This window comes from Phodopus roborovskii, unplaced genomic scaffold, assembly GCF_943737965.1.
Source record: "Phodopus roborovskii unplaced genomic scaffold, PHOROB, whole genome shotgun sequence".
NCBI lineage: Eukaryota > Metazoa > Chordata > Mammalia > Rodentia > Cricetidae > Phodopus > Phodopus roborovskii.
In genome coordinates, this window is record NW_026126693.1 from 4,051,851 (window position 1) to 4,069,464 (window position 17,614).

General features: G+C 39.4%; 1 protein-coding gene across 1 annotated transcript in view; it reads right to left on the minus strand.

Annotated features, from left to right (window-relative positions):
• The window catches only part of Reln (reelin), a 420,372-nt gene that overhangs the window by 228,014 nt on the left and 174,744 nt on the right, over window positions 1–17,614 (minus strand). Inside the window, exons 5-6 of the mRNA XM_051174802.1 lie at window positions 10,592–10,624; window positions 8,016–8,094 (exon numbers count right to left, since the gene is read on the minus strand). Of these exons, the coding sequence (XP_051030759.1) occupies window positions 8,016–8,094; window positions 10,592–10,624 (112 nt within the window). The remainder of the gene's footprint in view (window positions 1–8,015; window positions 8,095–10,591; window positions 10,625–17,614) is intronic.

The window sequence follows — 17,614 nt, forward strand, 5'->3', positions numbered from 1 at the left end:
ACCAAAAGATAATGTGTCTTTGCCCCACAGCAGATTACATTGTGTTGAGAGAAGCTGATGTGTGATATCACAAATCAAGGGTCTTAAGAGAGAAAATGAAATTCCATGGGCTGGCCTGATGCTGCTAAGCAATCGGCTGAGCTCTTCAGATCCAGTGCTCCTGGGCCTTCCTGTCAAGCCTCCCCAGCCTTTGGCCATATTTTATTTTGTTTAATTTTATTGATTTTTTTATTTGTTTTGCTTTGTTTGAGACAGGGTCTTGCTTTATATCTAATATTCATTATGTAGCTCAGGCTGGACTGGCCTTGAACTCATGGCAACCCTCTTATCTCAGCCTCCCTCCCAAGTGCTGGAATTAATTACAGGCATGTGCCACCACATGAAATTTTATTTCATAACATAGCAATGTTTTGTACTTAAGAGAGTATGGCCATTTACTTGGAAGTTATTTATGCAACCATTTTGAGGTAATTAAAAATCAAGATTTTTAAATTTCAAAAAACATTCTGCTTGCTTTGAAAATGTAGAATTGTTGTAGAAAAACAGAAAGGTACATTCATTCTCTAAGAATAATCTCACCTTCAAGTATGTCACGCCTTTTTTCTAAGGAGCTAACATGCCTCAAATGTGAAAATGGCAAACTCCATTTATAGCTCATTCTTTCTCATTACTTCTCACTGTGGAAGGTAAGAGATGTCTTCCGATTTCACCAGGGAGTTGAAAAATCTGATCTCTTCTTCATTAACAGGCACAGTGACAAACAGGTTAAAAATAATCCTCTAGAATCCTACTACGGCACACAGTGTTCTCATCTCCTAGTATGGAGAATTCTACAATGTACCTATTGGAGAAATATTTTCTCACTTGCTTTGCATGTACTTGACATTAAATTCCATTGAGTGAGCTCTTGTTTCTGTCATCTCAAATACAGATTAAAGAAGGAAATAATAAGGCTGGAGAGATGGCTCGGCTGTTAAAGGCTAGGCTCACAACCAAAAACATAAGAAGGAAATAATAGTCTCCAAATTTGTAGCTTATTGCATCAGTGGGTTCCTCCTGGTTCACCTTCCTACTGTAAATAAAGACTGTCCCTGAGCAATTATGTCACAGTAAAAATAATAAGGGGAAGGGGTTAACTGCAAAAAAAAAGAGACGGAGAATTTTTATAATAAAAGAAAAGGTTATTAATGAAAAAGTGGAGACTAACAACAACGGTAGGAAGAAATCAAGAGAGGAAATAACAGGAAAAGGGTCAAAAGATTCAAATAAGAGCAGAATATTGTACATTACGTGTCAAAAATAAAATTATAATACTTCAACATTAAAGCACAACAAAGGCTCTGGCAAGGGTGTGTCAACGTAGAATATATTTTCTGCCCCTTTCTCTTCTGTTCACAATCTGTGAGCCACCTACTCTCTAAAAGCTATGTATAGGGTTTATTCTCCCCTACAGGTCCCCCTGGCTACTGACCTTATTGCCATTGGGACTGCTGGATGCTTAGCAAATTCTGTCAAGCAAACCTGAATAAGATGATTTCACACACACCCTTTTTCCGATTAGCTTTCAACTCCACTGGTACTGCAGGTCTCACATTGCTCCCTGAATGTCAGAGACCTGTTATTTTGTTATCCTGGAGTGATGAGGTCTCCTACATGCTGGTGAACTACATAGTGTGCACCCATGTGCCTGAGTGCAGCTTCCAATAGAATGACTCATCTCATTCTAAGATTAGTGTTTTATAGTCTTTATTATGACAATAATTTTCTCAGTGGAAAACTACAATACTATGCCAAATTACCATTTTTGTTATATTTGATATTAATTGTTTTGACAAATTAGCAAATTCAAGAGAATGTATATTCAGCAGAGTCTGGGATCTTTTATCTGTATATTTTGGGATTTTCTGAGTCGTAACAGCTGACAGAGGCCTTCTTGCACGGTAGCATTTGAGAGAGCCTTCTATCTTTCTTCTAGATGCCCCATACCCCTGTGGGTATCACAATACAATCAGCAGAGAGGCTTCTTTGGAGGAGTGGCTCCTGATTCTATCTGGGCTGCAGGACACGTTTTGGTATTATTGTTCTGTCGCTGTGCTGGAGGGGAAACATCTGCTGTCCTCTGGCTGCTATCTATCATCTTGTTCTTTAGCAGCCCTGTACTTCCCACCAGAGCATCAGGGATTACAGCCCAGATGCCCTCTGCAATCTTTAGAAAGCAAGCATTAAAGGGATACCTTCAGCGAAGCAAAGATCCCTCCTTGACTTAAAATTGTCTGGGGAAAAAGACATTTCTAACTTAACTTAACCATTTTTAAAAATTCATTTATTTTTGTTTCCCTTTCTCTCTCACTCTCCTTTCTTTCTCCCTGTAAATTACAAATACACTTTTTAAAATCACTTTTCTCCTGCTGTCTTCTGTTCTTATCTTATTATCATCATGTGAGGGTGTGCATGCCACAGTGTAAGTGTAGAAACAAGTCTGCAGTTACTCTCTTCCACCCTACATGGGCCACAGGGATAAAATGTGGTCACTGGGCTTGCATGGCAGTCACTGTCACCCACTGAGCCATCTAGCCAAAGCTTGATGATTTTTTTTTTTTACAGTGGGATAAATTTATACAACTGAAATGCACATATCTCTATTTGATAAATATGCACATCTATGCATATTCTCAAGGTCATCATCATTGTTTCATGGTAATGATGTCACATTAGCTTAGTTCATCCAAAAAGAACTCTGTATGTACCAATGTGAAATATAGTTACCCAAGTTAAGTGCTAATGAGATGAAGCATACTCTAGTTTCTGGGGATCCTGGGATTCAAATTTAAACCCTTGTGCATGCTAAGTAAGTGCTTTACCTCTGAGCTAATCCACAGCCCCTCAGATTTGTGGTTTCTAATCCTCCTCTAAGTTTAAATTTAGTCATATGAAATTCCCCCATTGTGTGGGGATGGGGTTCAGAGGGTTGTTTCTGCATGGTAAGGCCATGGTGGATTCTTCTATCACCAGAAAACAGCTGTACTGAGCACACCTGCTGACTGGGAACCGTCAGCAGCATTAATGGGTTGCTCCATCTGCACTCCCTGTCACTCTGTCAGGTTCAGCGACACTGGAGCATTGCTGAGGACACTGATGTCCTTCTGAAGTAGGCCTGCATGTGACCCACTATCCAGGCCAAGTGAGTGGGAATCTCTGAAGTCTGAGCTATCTGCCTGCTTACTCTCTTTGTTCCTAACTTAACTCTCAAACAAAGCAACCAGAAGTGGGCAGGAGGAGGGGGAGATAAAGGACACAGTAAAAGTCATGGGACAAAGAAGTAACACACCCTGGAGGAGGGCAGAAGGATAACAGCTATGCAGCAGCATATCTGAGTGCAGGAAGGTATCCAGGAGCTACATTGCCTCCTCCAGTCTAGAAGCAAGGAGCAGTTCCCAAGTCTTTATGCAGGAAAAGAATAAAAGCAGCACCTGCAATGGAGGGGCCTTTGGGGCAAGAACAAAAGCTCTCTGTGGGTGTGGAGTCATTAAGGATTAGAGCTGATCAGGGAGAATTGGAGGACATCTACAGAAACACATCTTGGCACCAGGGCCATCCTTACTTGACAGGTGCCATTGCACTAATATGACTCCCAAAACTTAGCTAAAATCTAGACAAAAGGCAAACCAGAATTTAATGAAATTAAGGTTTAATGGGAAAAAAATAATTAAGTGGGCTACAGAAGAATAAAAAATGCTGTGCCTTCCTGATATATATGCTTGTGAATGAAATTCATATCTACACTAGTATTGCATAAATAATTTCTAGAAAGAACGGAGAAACTACTACCACAGTCAGTACCTCTAGGGATAGACTATAATTCTAATAGAGAGGGAAATGCCTTTTTATTGTTATATTTTTTTATTCCTTGAATTGATCCATTCACAAAATAAAATGACCACTTTTTAAATCAGATCTTTAAACTGCTCAGTATGGAGTTCATTCACTATTATGTTTATGTACAAAAGTTTTTTGAATCCACACTATTGTCATCAAAAACTTGCAGAGTCACATCACTGTTCCTTTATTCATGATACTAGGAATACCATGTGTTACTCTTTGTATTTCATGTGTGATAAGACAACAAAAATAGTAAAAAACTGCATGAAGAAAGAAAAATGCACATTTGAAGAAATTAATAGGAGCAAATAATGGAATGATTGAACTTTAAAATGGATCTAAAATTAAATAGCTATAACTGTGATTTCTTCATTTCTTTTTTGACTGTCTAACAAATTATACAGCTAAAACTATAGTTTATTTTTGAATTGCTATGGTTGTCCATAGGAATTACAAACAGAAGCTTCTACAACCATTGACTCCACACTAAGTATGACACATCTTTGTTTTTGGGAAGATTATTTGGTGAGGTGATTAGTTGTGAGAATGTGGCCTTAAATACCACGCCCTGCACTGTGTTCCTCTCTGGTGGTAGGTGGCATGACACAGAGACATAGAGGGGCATGGAAGATGATCCTTTTGGTTACTTTTGTGACAGACAGACTCAAAGACAGTATTATAAAGGACAAAAGTCATGACAAATGTGTCCCAAGAAAACAGATTTCAGGAGAGTGAAAACTATCCAGAAGGTTTCAAATCTAGGTGAGGCTTTGTCATGTTCTTAAAAATATTAAAATGGGAGCACTGCAGAGCTGACTCAGAGGGCAAAGCACTTGTCCAGCAAGCATGAGGACCTAAGTTCAAATTCCCAGAACCCATCTAAAGCAGTGCACAGTGGTGCATATCTGCAGTCACAGTGCATTTACCACAAGGTATGAGGAAACAGGAGGACCTGCTGAAGCTCACAACTAGATACACTGGCACCCTCTTTAGAAAACAACAGAGAGCCTGTCTCAAACAAGACAGAAAGCAAGGACCAATATCTAAGATTGTCCTGACCTTCACAAGCATATACACTCTCATTACACATACACATGGACACACAGAAACTAGAACATCTGGATTTACTGGGCATTGGTTCTGAGCTTATGGGGTGTTTATGTTTAGTGGGTTCCAGCTGCTTGATGATGTCCTTTGTCCTTTCCCATGATTTTGCATATCACCACTCCATCTTCATTGCACTGACAGAGAATGCAATGCAGGTCTATTTAATTTGATGTTTGTTTTTATGCAAATGTGATACAGAAGACTGAAGAACTCAGGTAAATGGATTAAGATCATTTTGAAAACTTGTGTCTGGGTTTAGAATAAATATAGCCCATTGTATAAATACCATCACAGAAAGAGGGGAAGGAATGTGGGGGAACAAATATGGCAGATGGAGGGGGGGATATGGCAGATGGATAGAGAAAGGAAAGCAAGGAAAAAAGTGGAGGCCGGGAGAAGAAAGAAGGAGGGAGGGAGAGAGAAAAAAGAGGAGAGGAATGGAAATTTATGAACACCTGTCATGTGTGGTAGCAACATTCACTCACTTCCCAGTGCCTCATTTTTTGCTGCAAGAAATAGAGGTCATGGAAAGAAGAAGGTCTTTGTTTTTCTCATGGTATCCATTTAGCAAGCTACATGTTCACAAGTTAAACCAGACTGGCCTGATCTAAGAGACTCTGCCATTTCTAGCTTAAAAAGAAGAAGTCTTAAACAGCTAAGTGAAAGGGTTGCAATAGCCAAGCAGGAAGTAAGCTCTTCTGGTAGAAGTGCTGGTTCTGCAGGAGTGAAAAGGGAGAAGTGTCAAAAAGAGTGGGAAAATCATGGCATGAGTAAAAGAGACATAAAATCCATAATTTTGGCCAGGAACGATCATACTCAATCAATCATGAAAATGGTTGAAGTAAAATCAATCACATTTCATTGATTCAAAAACACAACAGATTTTGAATCACATAAAAGTCACATTTTATATTTGTCAAGATAACTGAAGATGATGAGTTAACTTGACAGAGATGAACTTTCCTTGAAATAAACAAATCATCTGCTAACATCTATATTCATGGAATGTACAGAGATAAATATCAAGAGAAAAGGAAGACTTTTTCTTGGTCAAACATAGTACTTAATTCATAGTACTTAATTTTTTTTTGCCTTTCCTTAATACAAATTTCAATTTACTTCAAGACATTTATATTTGGATTTTTTCCCAGAGAAAAATAGTCCTGTGTTTCATTGTTTTCTTTAATAATATATAAGTTATGGGATACTATGAGTTTGGGTTAGTAAATTTTATTCTATTTGATGACATTCAGACTCATATTTTTCTGGAGAAGACATAAAAAACTCTTCACTACTATTAAGCCCCTCCACCCTAGTTTTCATCTTCAACTTTCATTCCATGGGCCATTTTCTCCAAGAAAATCCTACTGGGGGCATTGTTCTTCTTTTGGGTCCTATACTATTACACTAAGGATCTCCATCCAAGATTTTCAGTTTCTCAGTGGTGTGTCTCTACATCACCACTGAACTACTAACTACTGGAGAGAAATGCACCTCCTAAAATAATCCCACCTGAAAAATTACTACTAAATATTTGTGTTAGCACAATATGCTAACTGATTGTTCTGCTGGAGTTCAAAATATTTGTTAAAACAGAAAAAAAAAAGGCAAAGTGATCTCATATGCTGACGTCAATTCAAGGGTAATGGGGTCTTTCTCTTTCTAATCTTGAATATTGCCATTGCTTAGGTTTTCATTTCAGGTTCAAAGATAAGTGTTTTTAGAACTCATCTTTATCTGAACAACCATACACAATATTACAAAAAGCCCAGAATTCAGATAGTCTTCCAAAAAGGTCTGGATTGACAGACCTATCAAGGGTCAGCAAAAAATGCAACACACTGCCAACACGTTTAGATTTCAAGCTATCTACAAACATTTCTAAAGACTGAATCATCTGAGTTCATTATTTTGTTGTCCTCAGAACTTCATAGAATTCACACTTAAAAGCCCTTTAAAGAAAGTCTGGGATATAGATAATGAGGGGAGCTAACAGGAGAAATTATTTCAATTTATGGTGAAGCCATTTGTCATTTTACACAAGCCAATTCCCCTCTTCCACTCAGCAATGATTATTAGTTGCATTCTAGCATGATGTTTTACATATGTGATGGCCAGTCTTGTCAACTTGACATAACTGGAAAGAAGGAACCTTAGTAGAAGCATGATCTGTGGGAATTTTTGATGAATAAGAGTGATGGGAGATGTCATTCTGTAAATATGTTTCTCGTATTAGGTAATGAATAAAACACTGTTGGCCAATAGGAAAGCAAGATAGGTGGAACTAGGAGACAAGGAGGGAGGAGATTCAAGATGGAGGATGGAGAGAGAAGAAAGCCAGGGCCTCTCTCAGGTAAGATAAGACCATGTGGAAATACTTAGATTAATAGACATGGGTTAATATTTAAGACAGAGCTAGCCAATAATAAATGCTAGTAACAGACCAACAGAATTATATCTAATACAGTATCTCTGTGTGTTATTTGCAGCTGGCATGGCGGTGGAACCAGACCGGCAGGGAAAACCGTACTTATAACATACGTAAGACCCCGGCCCACTGTTGGGCTGGCCAGTGGTCTCACTATATAAGGCAGCTGCACATGAACGTGGAGGCACACCTGTAAGTGTACTCCTCCATGGTTTCTGTTTCCAGTTCTACCTCTAGGTTCCTAACCTGCCTCCCTCCATGATGAACCTGGAAGTGTAAGCTTAAACAAACCCTTTCTTCCTCCAACTTGCTTTTGATCATGGTGTTAATCACAGCAACAGGAAAGTAAACTAGAATAAAATATGAAAACCTTATAAAACTAAATATATAGCCAACCAACTCAGGGATTTGAAGAACACCTACATTCAATTTTAAAGAAGAAACAGCTGGTATACAAGTATATTCCACCGTTAACCATTCTCACCAACATACTCAAAAACAGTTGAATTTTCAGTAATTGATCCTTCAGGGAGAAAACTTTGTCATTAAAGAACTTCAACATCATTTCACAATTCAAAATATAACATATTCTGTAACTTACCATATACTGGGATTTAATTCCAGTTGGTGGTAGGAGTCAAAGTCATCCCGTAGGATTACACTGTCACTGTGTATTTCAGCTAAGAAAGGAAGAACGTATTTAGTGAGTTATGCTACAGAGGGGGATTTAGCTATGATTATTAACATGCTACATCTATGAAGAATAGTCATATTTTAAATTAAATGACTTTTAAATAGACCTTTAGTTATAATTGCTCTGTCTATAAATGCTGAAGGTGAAGGGTTTGCTGTTGAGACTTTTTAAAGTATGAAACCCAGAGTCCCCCAAAGATACTACTGAGTGGCAGCCAAGCCACTCAGGCAGGCAGGCCAATGTGAAGGGAGGCTGGCTACACAGGGCTTGCCACTCATTCCTAACCCATAGCATTTCTACCAAGACACAGCCTGGGCAAACCTGTTTCTGCGCGGTAAGGCATGGAAGAATGGGATGGACTATTTTGTCTATTCACTGCAGCCAAAACAGCTACCATTCAGACCCCTCACCCATTTGTTCTTGTTCATCCAGTCAATCTGGTTGCCCTGGCTTAATCTTTAGAATTCCTCACATTCACTCATTACTCATTTAGTATGTCCTGAATTTCTAACTTAGCTGGATTACTAACCACAAGAATTTCACAGAAAAATATTATTTACATAGATAACGAATCTATATGCATATCTATAGAATCAATTTAAAAATCAGGGAGAATGCTAGGATACTGGCCATGATAGTAAATATAGTAGCACTGTCTTACAGTTGTATTCAACACCTATTTTTAAGCATTAGGATTTGGGGCATGCCAAAAAACATCTTCATACACAATAGCATGCCTGATTGCTCTGAAAAGAGGGTGGGTAAACACGAAACAATTTCATGGCCAGCTATGAGGTAAGTGTGCTCAGAGTGTGAAAGGAGAAATTAATTACTGCTTTAACGATATTCCTATCAGATTTTGAGGGTGTGCGCAGGAAGCTTTGGGTAATATGAATCCTCCGAGTCTTTCCCTTCCAATTTTATTTGCTCTAGTTAGTTTTCAGAAAAATTAAAATCATATCATATGACTAACAGAGACCCTTAACAATTTTTATGTTTTCCAAAGTTGATACTTTCTGCTTTTAGGGGCTCAGTCACAGAGTTCTCTAAACTCACTGGGTAATTAAAATCTCTTCCAAATATCAGTGAAGGTAATTTCAAATTCTCTTTGGTGACATCCTACCTATGGCAGTCTGCACCCCCTGATTACCAGGAATGCCAGCAGGCAAGCACATAATGAAGCCATGGAAACCAGCAAATCAGCATGAACTTTGGAGTCCTGGCTGTTTTTCCTCGAAGCCCGAGGCATGAGCACAGGGAGAAGTGCTATCCACTGGAGAGAACCCAGTGACAGGCTGTGAGCTTGGGGTGAGTTAACGACCCCTCTGAGCACTCAGGTACACTGTCTGATGCCTACAGAGTACAGCACTCTCAGGCCGCAGCTTGGCCCAGAGTCCGCTGCACCACTGTGGGTTACCAGCCTGTCGTGGCTGCCAGAAGGCAATGCTTCTCAGCAGTTAAGTTCAGCTGCCAAGTGGAGCTCCAAGCTGTAGCTGTATATAAAAGGAGAGCTTCTCAAGGCAGGTTTTCCAAAGAGAAAAATAAATTAATTGGGTTTGTAGGTTGAAAGGAAAAGCCCAAGAGACAAATAATGGACCTATCTGAGGGCCCAGAGTAAGAGACTCCTAGAAGTCCTGGGACCAGCTAAGATGACTCCTTTTACTCTTGCTAAATTATGGAGGTAGGAAATTGCTTTTTAAAATAAGTCTTCACTGACACAACATGACAAATTTAAGTCTTAATGGTTACTTGTTTCTAGAGACAACTCCCTAGGTTAGCTTCAGTGAATAAACACATTTTGTATTGATTGATCTCTGGATAATATAACACATTTTACTGTATGATTTGAAATTTCACTTACTCTACATACCAACTCAGTGAGGTAGTTACTGTTATCGATTCTTTTTTACATGTGGGCAAAGACACACAGGTTACTTGATTGATGTCACAACTTATAGCAAAGGGTGAAGGTAAGATAAACATGTGGCTCCAGAATCTACTTTTTGCCACCCCACTGCCTTGCCTTGAAGAGTAGGGGCCACAGAGTATATAGCACTGTCAGGAAATTATGGGTTCCTTTTTTAAAGTAAATAATCACTTAACAGCTTCCTGTAATGTCAGAAAAAAAAATGACTGACCCTAAGAATTTGAGCAGAAATCGTAAATTTGAAATGAGCCCTGTTTGTTCACACCCACAGCTTGGCCTCTACACTCTGATGTGATGGCCTCTGGAGAAACTCAGCCTTTGGACACTCAGCCATAAGGTGGCACTGATCAGGATTCTAAGAGTGAGGGTGCTGACATATGAAAGTCCTTGAGAGGCAGTGCCCCCGCTTCTCAGGAGGCCCCCTGCTCCAATGAAGGTCAGGGAACCAGAGAGTTGGGGGGTTCCATTCCACAGCATGTGCCCACATAGCCAGAAGGGGGCAGGCAGCGAGATGACCAAGTCCTAAGCTAATAGCATCAGAGTCTTACACACTTACCTAGGTGAGACTGAGCACTGGCTTCTGTGGGAGCTGGAACAAAAACAGAACAGAGAATGGTGACTGATTTGTGATAAAAGCAATCACAAATGCAACAACATAGTGTAGTTCACATGAAATACATCACACAGCTAGGGGCTTTTACTCTGCAGGATGAAGAAAATACTGCTAATCCAGGTGTGGTGGCGCATACCTTTAATCTCAGTATTGGGAGGCAGAGGCAGGTGGATCTCTGAGTTTGAGACCAGCCTGGTCTACAAAGCAAGTTCCAGGACAGCCAGGGCTACACAGTGACACCCTGTCCTGAAAAATTACACACACACACACATACACACACACACACACACACACACACACACACACACGAGAGAGAGAGAGAGAGAGAGAGAGAGAGAGAGAGAGAGAGAGAGAGAGAGAGAGGGTTAATTCCCACAAATATAGGCATTAGGCTACCAGAACTTTACCTCCTAAATCATTTCAGAATTCAAAGGCCCCAGGTAGTTTTGGCTCATGTATCTTTTTACCTAATTTGAAATTCTAATGTATTAAATTTCCAAAGCTAAATATGACAAATTAGACATGGTCTGTGAAGTTAGTATTTAATGAGCTATGATCTGAGACTTTCATCTCCCCAGGAATAATTTCTTTATTACTTTTTGTATTTTATTGCAATAAAGCACCATTTGACCTTCAAGTATGATAATTAAACTTCCAAAAATGTTATAAATTTAGAGTGAAAATAGTTCTCCCTGTATTCAGGAAATAGTTATGATCAATATAAAAGATTACTTAATATTTAAAGCAGTTAAATTATACACAGAATCCATCAGTATTAGCAATTATTTTTCTCTTCCCTCCCTCTCTCATACCCTACTTCAATTTGATTTGTGTGTTACAGCAGCTCATCCTCTTTCATATCCTAAAATAAATTGAATAGGATCAGACCAAAAACATATCTTTATGACTTAGAGAACTCTTTCAGGTAAAGCTGATTTTTTTCATGCACTATCAATAACAGGGCCTCAATGACTAAACCCTGTGAGTCATTGTCTGTCCTACCATGATCATGCACAAATATTTGCTGAGAAGCAGTCATATAGTCTTAAAAAATTGATCATGATATGAATAAAACTTTTTATTGAAAAATAAGAATATGAAATAATATATCATAGGAGTTGTTGGTAAGTTATTTAAAAATATTGTGTAATTTGAAAAATTCTAGTCCTTTGAAAACTTAAAAAATACAGTTCATTCCTAGAACAGAGAAAAGTCAGTAGTAAGTTAGCCTGAAGGCCAAGAACACGTGATCAGGATTTAAAACATTCTGAGGGAACAACTGGGAGAAAGGCAATCGAGAAGGAAGTGGAGCAGAAGGAGGGTGCAGGAAGAAGGGGAAGAGAGAGTAGAGGGAAAGAGAGGTGGGGTAATCTGCAGAGGGTCCTGAGAGCAAGACTAAGCTGGGCAACCAGGTTCATTTACGTGACAAATGCAGTTTGTGTCAAGGAATAAATGAACAAAAAATTGGCGATAGTTATAAAAGAACAACGGCTGCTTTAAGAAATACTAAGATTTGAATAAGTTGATCTTAAATACACTGGTAGACAGTGTATGGAAGACAGACGTGAATGAGTAAAAGATGTTACCTGGGCTTCTGCTTAGTGTTTGCAGTGATTACCAAAACACAAAACTGCAGAGTCCGAGAAAGTAAAGTCTAGGTTAGAACTGAGCTGAAGGACCTAAGATGACATCTAAATGTCCATCCCCTGTGATGGTTCACAGTGACTGTCAGTGCGATAAGACTCAGAATCAATGGACTCTTGTTCCTGGAGATGTCTATGAAGGTGCTTGTGGTCTGGGAATACTTAAATTTACTGCAGGTAGCACCATACTGTCCGATGGGCTATGGTCCCTAGACTACATAAAAGTGAGAAGTGAGCATTCATCTCTCTGCTTTTCGGTTGTGGATATAATGTGTGCAGCTGCTTCATATGCCTGCTGCAATCCTTTCTCCATCATGATGGTCTGTAACCTCAAACTGTGAGAAAAACTAAGAACTTCTTCCCTAAGATTCTTTTGTCAGCTCTTCCATTACAGTAACAAGAAAAGTGACTCAAACATGCTTATGACAGCTAACACTCACCAAGATGCCAGCCATTATGTTATACAGACCTCTATGACATTTAATCCCTTCACCCTATTCCTTTTGAATAAAACCTACAAGACCAGGAGTGAGATGGGAAGACCTGGAAAAAGTATTATAATTCTTCCCACTTAAATGACAGGCATGGGGACTCAGAAAGATTTCCTAGCTACAGTAGCAGAATAGAAATTCAAACGCAGAGAGAGATCCATAGTCCACGCTCTCAACCACCTTGTCTTATTGGTTCTGAGTTGGCACTAAGAAATGAATCAAGTTCCAGAGATGAAAACCAGCGGTGTGAGGTCACACCAAGTGTGGTAAGTTCAAGAATGGAAACCCCTGCCGCCCCAGTACGAACACTGTGCAGTGAATCACGAAGAAATTAAGAGAGAGAGGAGTGGATCCCAAGGACACATAGCTTTCTTTAGCATTCTAAACAACACCAAGGAGGGGACTCTTGAAAAGCAAGACACTGAAGCATACACACACACACACACACACACACACACACACACAATACTGTTTTTTTCAGTTGTGTTTGGATTAGTATCTATATACTATAAACCATTTAAGAACAGGGTATGCAGGATATGATTGCCTCATATTGTCACACTGCTCCCTTGGGTGTGGTACATATGCTTACTAAGGATAGAGCACAATATATGCTAATTAATATAAATACTTTCCAATGCTTAAAAACTTATGGAAACCTATATTAATTTGTTATATGGCCCAAGTGTATTTTCCTACATAATTAATATAAATACTTTCCAATGCTTAAAAACTTATGGAAACCTATATTAATTTGTTATATGGCCCAAGTGTATTTTCCTACATACATCAAAATAAGAATGAATTAACAAGCTGTATGAAATAATATTTCAAAAGGAAAAATAAAACTGATTGATATATGTTGGCAGAAATTTTACTCCCAAGTAATTATATATAATCAAATCTAGGTTCTGTTCTTTAAAATATGAGGAAGTCAAGCAGATTATATAGTAGTTTGAGTAGCAAGCTATGGGCATTCAGAGGCAGCCAATGTCAAGTTCCTTTCAAGCATAAATCTTGGTGTTTTGACTTTAGACTAGATAAAGCTGTCAAATGAGGATGTATACAGCCCCCAGAACTGCAAAAAAGGCTGTTTACACCCTTGTTCAATCACCTTGAAAAAAATAGCATCTGTCTAAAACATCCCTTTCCAGGGAACGTAAAATGTAGCTGGACCCACCCAGGGACACTAACAGGAAGTTAGTTACTCCTCTTAATCATGCCAGTCTTGGATCACTCAGGATACTATCTCTCAGATTCCCCCCATTGGGCCTCAGTTCTTTTCTCTATTGGACCTTTCTCAGACCTTGAGGCAGGACTGCCACTCCTGGATAGCTTCCCCAGCCTCCTATCCAGCTCTCTTTGTGTATAAATCATAAGCCTGGGAATGCCAGGAACAGAAGTTGTAGCTGCTAAGGTGAAATTCAAGCTACATAACAGCCATGGGGAAACAGATGTCATTGACAAGCAAATCTTTAGCATTGGGACATTCAAGTCTTTCTTTCAACAGCGAAAGGAGGTAAGGTAACACAATTCTAACAATCTAACAACGTGAAAGAAGACTGTGTTAATAAACATTCTTCATTTTAGGTTACTGGAAAAATACTTGTTAATTTAAGCTCTTGAATAACAAGGGTATAGCTGAGGGAAGAACCTGGTAGATATGGTATACAAATGATATTCAAAATATCACTGACTACTGGCGGAATGCATTGCCCGAACTGAACCTGGGGTATTATGCTGACCACCATTATTAGCTCTACCGCTGAGATATACCCCACCCCATTAGGTACATCTAAAGTTTTTAAGAACCACACCTAAGTTCAATGCCCTGCTTACATGCATTGTAAACTTTACATGTTTGATTATTGAACTTGTACATCCTTTCTGTCTCACAGTTTACATTTTCACAGTCCTTAACCCATCTCCACACAGTCTACCAGCCAGTCTTGAGGCTGTGGAAAGCAGAACTGCTGGAGTTTCTCTGCATCAGCTCTAAGCCTGTCCCCTTCTGATACAAGCATTTTCCATTTTAGCCACTACAATCAAGCCAATTACAGAGGATACTGGAATTGTTTATAAATGGCACATACCCTTTGGGGGCACTACAGGGCATGACTGTGGTTAGACCACTAAGCCTGACTTCTGGTCTTGCTAAAAATTCAATGTGTTTGAAGAAGGTATGCCAAAAAGCCCAGAGGCCAGTGGACATACACATACACTTATTCTCCATGCTCCATTCTTGGCCATGATTTGTGATGCTCCATTCTTGGCCATGATTTGTGTAGCCATGCTGAGCTGGCCCAGAAGCAACTATGCTGACTTACTTCAGTTTTATGCTGGACACTTGGTTTACAAGGCTTCAAAGAATAAGAATTTTTCCTTGAGTTTTCAGAGGATTTTGGCAATGGTGATTGTTTTTATCAAGGTTCATGTAATTCATGTGAATTTTCAAAATTAAATTTTTTAAAAATCAAAAGTCTTCTTGAAACTAGATGTAGTGGCATAAGCCTATAATCACACATTTGGATAGGGAAAGCAGCAGGATCGTGCAAGCACAAATTTTATGTGATTCACAGTATTTTATGTTTCCATCTTTTTCTCAATTGTCCAATAATAATTCTTGTGGAGGACTGGTATCTACTTTCTTCCAAGTTTTTAGCTCATTCTGAACTTTCTGCTGTACTCTGAGTACGTCAAACAGTATTTCACCACCATTTTTGTCTTTAAAACCTTAGTGACGTTTTGGGTAGTCTCTAGGAAAGGCACATGCTAATTCCTTCATTCCTGCTTGGGCTTTTGCTGAGTACTACCTTATTATGAGAACTTCCTGATCTGGATCCACCCTTATAAAACTGTAGTCACCCTTTCCTTTGCCTCCCACCCAGCTACTCTCTGTTCCTTGACACACCTCATGACCCAACCTAGCAAAGCTAGCACCCACGGTAGGTATCCAATAATCCTTAGAGAGGACTATTAGACATTTCTGTTCTTTTTTTATTGCTAGTGAATGAACATGGGCAACTTCTACTTTAAACAATTGTGAATATATACCCCCCCACACAAGACTCTCCCTACACACACACACACACACACACACACACACACACACACACACACCACCAGCAGCAGCACAACAGTATCTCCAGGTTAAAGATAAGGATACTTTAGCTTGCTGTCTGGTACACGAATGTCAGAAGACCCCCATCTGCAGAGTGTTTACTGTTACTTCTAGAACTTCAGGATTTAAGATGATATAAAATACTACAGTGTGATCTAAGGCAATTCTTTAGAGTTGAAATGAAAATCTGTGAACAATTTTCAGATTTATTTGTGTGTATGACAAATGTGTTATATATATATATGTATATGTGTGTGTTCAGGTGAGTATGTATATATACATGTGAATATATATATGTATGTGGATGTGCACGTACATTGTGTATACATGGGTATAGTGGCCAGAAGCCAATGTCAGGTTTTTTTTCTTTTTTGGTCACCTTATTTTTGAGGCAGGGTCTCTCTCTGAACTTGAAGTTGACTGCTTCAGCTATACTGGCTGGCCAGTTATCTCTAGAGTCTGCCTATCTGTCCTCTGTCACCCCAGCGCTGGAGTTTCAGGTGAATGCCATGCCTGGTTTATTATGTGAGTGCTGGGATCTGAACTTAGGTAGGTCCTCATTCTTACAGGGCAGGCACATTACTGACTTACAGTGCTAACTTACAGATTTTTAATAGACAGAACCTACATTTTCCAACAGTATAAGAAGTACTGTTTTGTGATAGCCAGCCTGCCCCACAGTGCTCAACAGGAAAGGCTTCTCAGGAGAGGCCTTCACATTGATTCTTCACCATTTATTAAGTGTATGCCTTAAGACAGCATATTACATATTAAAGGAAAAGAAACCAAGGCATGAGTCTTCTTTCCAAAGGCTTCCAGGTGAGGGGAAATAAACTTGTGTAATTAGGACACATGGGGACAGGCCTTATTAAGAGTCAGGACAGCCATCATACGGGAGTGACATGGGCACTCTGTATTTCTCTTCAGTTCTTAAGAAATAATTTTGTCCACCTGCTTAGCAGAAGTGCCCCTCCCTCTTTAAAAGGGAAACCTCATCTTTGGATTTGAGCATAGAGAGAATCTGTGTTATTTTCTTATAGCTCAGATAATATAATTTCATTGTACAATTTTAGAAAACACAGACAAGCTTAAGAAGAAAAGGGTCATTCCCCTTCTCCCCTCACTGAATAGCTCCTGCATTTTATCTTCTCTGCTGATCTTGCTTGAGCCTTTGCTCAAGAAAAGGAACCTTCCCACATGATTGCTGAGTCTCCCCCAAAGAGGAAGGTCACAACAGCTCTATGGTATAGTTCTAACAACACATCCCTGATTGCAAAAGATGTGTAGAGCCTGAAACCCACAAGTAAACGACTTCTCCCTCACTTTCTCTTCCCAGCCTTGAGAGAGAACAGCACTGATGTCTAACAGCTAGTCTAGCCCTCACAGCTGGGCCTTGGTGTTCCCTTGCAGAACATAAACAATCGTACAGGCATCAGTTTCACATAAGGCCAGTCTGTGACCACTATGGATGGAAATAGAAACATCACAACTTTATTACTGCCAACCCATAAGGTTTTTTGTTTTTGTTTTGTTTTCATGTGTATTTGAAAGTCTGAAATAGCCAGAACAAAAGACATAAAAGGTTAATTCATGCAAGGAAAAAGGGATGGCACTGGTCTTATGGAATGAGGCTCCTTCAGGTGGTTTTAAGGTAGGACTGAGAGGTGGATGAGTGAGGAAGGTAGGGATGCAAACTGAGGAACTGTGAGTC